The sequence below is a fragment of the Monodon monoceros genome, unplaced genomic scaffold (genome assembly GCF_005190385.1).
Source record: "Monodon monoceros isolate NGI ecotype Baffin Bay Population unplaced genomic scaffold, NGI_Narwhal_1 Super_Scaffold_11, whole genome shotgun sequence".
NCBI classification, from domain to species: domain Eukaryota; kingdom Metazoa; phylum Chordata; class Mammalia; order Artiodactyla; family Monodontidae; genus Monodon; species Monodon monoceros.
The window spans coordinates 123,003,519-123,010,355 of NW_021703767.1; the positions used below are offsets into that span (position 1 = coordinate 123,003,519).

The following is a 6,837-nucleotide window of genomic DNA, read 5'->3' on the forward strand; positions in this document are numbered from 1 at the left end:
GGACATTCAAAGGGAAAGGTCCTGGTGGCACTTCTCCCACCTTCTGTGTTAATCTCTACTTCCTCTGCTTTCCAAAGCCTGTGGCCATTCAAAAAGCACACTGCCCCCAAATGCCCACGGACATCTATTTATGTCACTATATCACTGTTAGGACAAATCAAATTGGCAGTATTTATTCAAAACCTCAGACTTACAGACTTTGGACTTAGTCAGAGTCACTCAGTCTGCAGTTTTTGTAAGAGTGATGTGAATGGATTTGAAAGGGAGATGTGAATGCCTCTGGGGGGCCTGATGACAGGACTGCCCAGAGTTGGGATCTGAGACGTGTATGGCCATCACACCAGTCCCACAGACATGCCTTTGACTTGGGGGACAGGGCAGGTGTGGGTACTTGTCTCTTCTGGGCAAGGGCTCAGAGTGAATCATATTTCACACTGTCATTGTTAATGAATTCAAACAATATCTAATATCGAAGTGGATATGTGGAAATCGTTCCCACAAAAATCCACAGGAGAAGAATCCCTGACCTGTGGGAACAGGGTGGTGTGCCTCAGACCCCAGAAGACCCTGGAATTCAGTGCACATCATTTAACCTCCCCCATAGGAAGACCACATAACAGCAACCCAATTGCTTGAAAGGTCGAACGGTGGTCTCCTGCTACATTACAATGGTCCAATAAATAAGAAATTAGAGTAAAATCTCACAGGTACAGAGTAGTTTGGATCCACATACATGTTGTAAGCAATGGGACCAGCCCAAATGAGTGAAAAAGGTCTAAGTTATTGAATAATTTTTAAATGCAGTTTTATTGACTTTAAAAGGCCAGGTACTTAGGAGGTATTCCATAAGTGCTGGTTGGATGTGCTGATGAATGGATTGGTGGATAACTAGGTAAAGGCGGATGGATGGACGGACGGACGCACAGTAGTTAACATATGTCACACTTACTCTGTTCCAAGCACTGTTCTAAGCGCTTTACATTTATAAGCTCATTCAATTCTAAGATAATCCTATGAGATAAGTACTGTTAATATCCCCGTTTTAAACTTGAGGTCACACAGCTGTCAAACGGCAGAGCCAGGATTTGGATCTAAGAAGTCTGGCACTAGAGTCCTAGTTATGCTGCTAAAGTGTCTGAAGTGTGTTTTCTGTAATTACATCTGCTGCTTTAAAATGAGTAAACAAGTCCAGTGCCACCATTTCATGGATGGGAAACTGAGGCCCAGAGAAGGATCTCAGCTCCAGCCCCACAGCAGCCGGTGCCCGACTGAGGCCGGAACTCTGACCTGTCCGTGACATCTCTAGTTTCTCACTTTGCAGTGCACAGCTGGTCTGGTGCTCGTTTGTAAACTCATCTCTCTGGTCCACGTCCGGATCCCTTCGAAGGTTTCACAATAGAGGAGCCTAAACCGATCATTTACATCAGGTTTTCCCCAGCAGCTGGTATCCCTGAAGCCCCTCCCAGCTGAGATTTCAGGGTGACTGAGAGATGCCCGTGACCTAGAAGCCCAGGCTTTGCCGTTCACTGAAGCTAGAGGTCCTGCTGGTTGCTTCTAGCATGGACTTAGCTTTTCCTTTTCCGATTAGCCCATTCAAAGGGGGCCTGAACGGGAATGGTGCCAGGAATATCCAGGCAGGGTGATGCATGTACAGTTCCTGCCAGCAGGCGGAGGCAGAGCCCAGCGGTTTCAAATGCCCCAGCTGGAGGCTGGCTGTGTGCATTTAAATCCTGACTCCTCTGCTTAAATGAGTCATGCACCTCTCTGTGCCTCAGTTTCCCCATCCACAAAGTGGGCGCAACAATAACACCTACCTTCTGAGGTTGTTCTGAGGCTCAAATGAGATTAAACACATAAAGCGCTTAGCAATAGCGCCCACAGCAAACAACCGATACATGTTAGGGATTCTTTAATCACCATGATCATCATTCTCTAGTAGCACAAATGCCAAAGGATTAGCCACGTTCATCAGCTGTTCTAGAGCTTTGTTTTATTGAAAACAGATGAAAAGGTCACCAGCTGGGGTCTTAGAGACCTTTTAGTTACCCACAGATCCTTTATAATTAACCTTTAGGATGAGATTGTACTTATAAAAATACCACGTGTTAGGGCTGAAATAGATTTTGAGAAAGGCAGTGACTTGTTAGTCCTAGGGCTTTAAGAACCTCACCTTCTATCAGAAGACGGGGTTCTAGGTACAGCACAGCCGCCTTTGGACTCTGCTATGGGGTCCAGCAGCCACAGATAGCCTTGTGGTATAACACTGAAAAAAAAAAAAAAAAAATCCATTTTGTATTACTTGGCATTTTGCCAATGTTAAAAGATTGATTGATTAAAGCATTACAACTGTACGTCCCTGAAGTAGCTTCGGATTCATTTACATGCTTTTTCTTTTTAAATCATGAACACGGAGATGTTGAGTTCCCCATACATTCCAAGAAAAGCATCTTTGGAAAATTTCAAACAGAATATAATGTTATCGTTCCTGGCCATGACCCTTCTGTAACTTTCTTGGGACCCACCCTTGTTTTTCCAGCTGTGCCTGAGCTGAAGCTCCTGTGCGGGGCAGATGTCCTGAAGACCTTCCAGACCCCCAACCTCTGGAAAGACAAACACATCCAAGAAATAGTGGAGAAGTTCGGCTTGGTGTGCGTGGACCGGGCAGGGCACGACCCAAAGGGGTACATCTTGGGCTCGCCCATCCTGCAGAGGTACCAGGACAACATCCACCTGGCCAGGGAGCCAGTGCAGAACGAGATCAGTGCCACATACATCAGGCGGGCCCTGGGCCAAGGGCAGAGCGTGAAGTACCTGCTCCCCGATGCCGTCATCGCTTACATCAAGGAGCACGACCTCTACACCAGCCCCGGAGAGGAATGAAGGGTAGCCGAGCTGGGGAGGGCCACCTCCTCCTCCACTGGTCTCGTCCTGAGGACAGGGCGCTTACAGTCTTTGTTTTCCAGAGTTTTTCCATGTTTCATTTGGTTTTTTTCAACAATGATTTTGTTTGTGAGCCATCTTCTGTCCCAGGAAGAGATACCTTCTTCGGGGAGGAGCAAATGTTTGCATCACAAGGATGGACATTTATCACGGAAGTTAAAGTGGTGTGGCAGGTCATTAGGTTTAGACAGAAGCTCTCAGAACCTCTGGATGAAGGGGCCTTCTTATTTTGTAAATGGTAGTTATGGCTGCGCACTGAAGGCAATTCTGCACGTGGCAGGGGGCCCCTGAGGGTCAGATCAGAATTGCCCACAAAGCGTGTTTTAACTAGGACCAGGTGCAGCTTGCGGGTCTTGATTGGAGAGACTTGACAGGATGCTAATTACCAAACAGTGGGCTTTGTCAATGCCTTGTTTCCACAAAGTAATGCTCACGGAGGAGTCCAAAATTTGGAAGCAACACTTTGCTGATTGACACTGAATCTTCCTTTAAAAACCGTAGTCTGCCTGCCTACTGGCCATTGATAAAATTTAAACTAAAATCTTTCTAGGTAGTGATCCTCAAACTATATATATATATATATATATATATTTTTTTTTTTTTTTTTTTTTTTGCGGTACGCGGGCCTCTCACTGTTGCGGCCTCTCCCGTTGCAGAGCACAGGCTCCGGACACGCAGGCTCAGCGGCCATGGCTCAGGGCCCAGCCGCTCCGCGGCATGTGGGATCTTCCCAGACCGGGGCACGAACCCGTGTCCCCTGCATCGGCAGGCGGACTCTCAACCACTGCGCCACCAGGGAAGCCCCTCAAACAATATTTTTGATACAATACATATATATATATATATTTTTTTTTAACACAGCTATTCTATAAATGCCAGGGCTCCTGATTTCCAGGTTTCTAAAAAGGAACGGAGGTAAAACAGATGCCTTGACTGTTTTAGAAGATCTTTTTGAATGTTTTATGACTGACTGCCTGCCTGTTTGAATATTGGTGAAGGGATAAATAATAAATTGACATCAAAAAGCACTAATGAAAAGTTTCTCTTTTTTCTTTCTTTGTTATATTATTAATGCCTGATGTACCAGCTGTTGCTTTTCTTTTTAGCTACTCCATGAAATTTGCTACTTCCAATCGAACTGGCATGAATTTAAAAGTTTCCATTCCCGGGTACCAGCTGTGGAGGAAGCAGTTGCTTTTCAACACCAAGCAAATGGTTCTCTAAGCTCTGGGTTGATGGCTGTGCTCTGCTGAGCCCCAAAAGGTGCCCACAGGAGCTGGTGTGTGTGTTCAGGATTTTTCCTTCCACTCCCGATTAGGAAGAGGTTTTGACTAGCTGAACTCTGTTTGAGTTTACTCTTTCCACTTGCTGACCAAATGACTGAACTCATTTAGAATTTACTTCTCCAGGATTTTACCCTGGTTCATCTTTGCTACAAATTTAATCGTGCAGAAACGCAAAGGGTCAGTGGGAAGAATCTAGTATCTCCCCAAATATATCCCAGTGTCTGCAGGTGTGTCAGGATGGACATGAGTGAAGTGGAAATCAGGGTTTCCTGCATGGAGAGTAGTGGGGCCATCCTGTGGGAGTCTCCAGACTTCCACGCCTGCAACCTCTAAAGCTGCTGACCATCCCCCCACCCTGATGAGCTCTGCCCTCAAGAACTTCCTAAGGACCTTGATAATTCAGGGGACTAGGAATCAAACAGCCCTGCCCAAAAGCTGGCACAGCAAGCTGGGTGATGTTAACTAGCTCCCTTCCCCACTGTGAGCCTCAGTTTCCCAATCTCTAAAATGGGGAGGTTTGATTAGACATCCTCTAAATTCTCTTCCAGCTGATTTTCTAAGACTCTGAGTGCCTCTGACTTCAGCCTCTCCACCCTTCTTTGGGTCCAGTACACTTTCTAGCCCAACTGGAAGCTCCCCAAGGGCAGGAGTCTTTGTTTTCTTTGCTGCTGTATCTTAAGTGCCAAGAAATTTGCTACTCCAAGTGTGCTCCCAGGCCCAGTGTCTTCATCCTGGTTAGAAACGCAGACTCTCAGGCTCCACCCCAGACCTACTGACTCACTATTTGTATTTGAATAAGAGTCACAAGCCATTCAATGCATCGGCCTAGAATAGCCCCTGTTATAATAAATATTCATTTTGTTTTGAATAAACTGAACGTATGGCTGAAACTGCATCACATTTACTCTGGTGAATAGCTTTCCAACATTGCCCCCGCTGTTCTGGGTGGAGTACAGAAGGCAAAGGATGAAAAAAAAAGGAAGGGCTTCCCTGGTGGCGCAGTAGTTGAGAGTCCGCCTGCCGATGCTGGGGACACGGGTTCGTGCCCCGGCCCAAGAAGATCCCACATGCCGCGGAGCAGCTGGGCCCGTGAGCCATGGCCGCTGAGCCTGCGCGTCCGGAGCCTGTGCTCCGCAACGGGAGAGGCCACAACAGCGAGAGGCCCGTGTACCGCGAAAAAAGAAGCTATATGTGTCCAGGAAAAGTGATAGAGAGGGAGCCTGTGGGTTTGAGGCAGGGCTTCTCACCCTGGGCACTAGTGACATTCTGGGCCACAGAATTCTTTGCTGGGAGGGGCTGTCGTGTGTCCTGTAGGGTGCCTAGCAATATCCCGGGCCTCTGTTCATTAGCTGGTAATAACACCTGCCCATTGTAACCACAAAAAATGCCCCCAGGCATTGCCAAATGTCCCCTGGGCACAAAATAATCACCAGGCCCACTAGTTTAAGAGTATGGCTGGGAAGGGAGGATATGTATATGAGGAAGGGGTCTCTGTTTCCCAAGAGGGAAAATTAGGAAGCCACAGCTTGTTCTTACAAAGGACTAGTTTGGGGGCGGGGGGATCCCTACCACTCATGAAGTCATGTTTATTCTGGGGGACACAGTGCTGTAGACAGTCGGAATTAGATGCTACATCCTTGACTCAGAGGCACCCCAACTTCAGCCTCCCTCTACTCCCAGTGTTCAGAGTGCTTTTCTCTTCCATGTTTCACAGGCTGAGGCTTCCAACCTACCCCCCGCCCCCCGTACCCTCAGTCCTCATGGTCAGGGCCTGACAAGTGTAGACTCCTGAGGAGTGGGAGCTAGTAGTACTGGGATTATAATTATGATTCAAAATTCAGGATTCATTTACTCAAATCCTTTTACTGAGGACCTCTCCTATGCCGGCCACTAGAATAAACAGTAGGAAAACGAACAACGGTGAGCAAAATGGACACGGTCTCTCCCCTCAAGAAGCTTACAGTCCAGGGTGGAGATGGCTAGGAATCAACTATTCACGCCACTAAACATGATTGCAAAGCGTGTTGAGGGCTCTGTTGGGCAAACACACCACGTGATATGCCAGCCAGAGAGAGCAGGTTCCCTGTGAAGTAAGGAAGCTTAAGCTCTAGCCCCTCGCTCACCAGGCCCTTCTCAACACTCTGGAGGGACCTTAATTATTTAGGTATCTAATTTCACATTCATAATTGTTATTCTTTTTCTGGAAAGGGGCCTTCAAGACTGTACAAAGTTTAGGCTCCGTAAGGCATCAGGGATTCACCCTGATGACAGAGTATAGACAGCAGGGAAGAAAGGATAGATTTGAGACCTGAAAGATGAATCCACAAGACTTGGGGATGGATGGAGGCAACTGGCTTTCAGGCAGAATGAACAGCAGGTACAAAGGCCTTGTGGCAGGAGAGGGCAAAATAGCATGACCAGCTAGATTCTTCATCACCTCCTTAAGGAGGGGTTGACCATTACTGTGTGCACCCGATAGCAGGCATCTTGGCACGCCACCATCTATCTCCCTGTCCAGCCTTTCCACGGGCTCAGGGAACCAGGCCCAGCTAGGTTGGAGGAGATGCCTTCATCTGTCTGATTCATGGCTGTATCTTGTGGCTCCCACCGG

At 47.4% G+C, this 6,837-nt stretch overlaps 1 protein-coding gene across 2 annotated transcripts in view; it reads left to right on the plus strand.

Moving 5' to 3' along the window:
* NMNAT3 (nicotinamide nucleotide adenylyltransferase 3) overlaps positions 1 to 3,491 on the plus strand; it is a 115,292-nt gene extending 111,801 nt beyond the window's left edge. For both annotated transcript variants that reach the window (XM_029214338.1, XM_029214339.1), the window contains exon 5: positions 2,537 to 3,491. In XM_029214338.1, coding sequence (XP_029070171.1) covers positions 2,537 to 2,880 — 344 coding nt within the window. In that variant the 3' untranslated portion in view covers positions 2,881 to 3,491. The remainder of the gene's footprint in view (positions 1 to 2,536) is intronic.
* Positions 3,492 to 6,837: the final 3,346 nt, after the last annotated feature.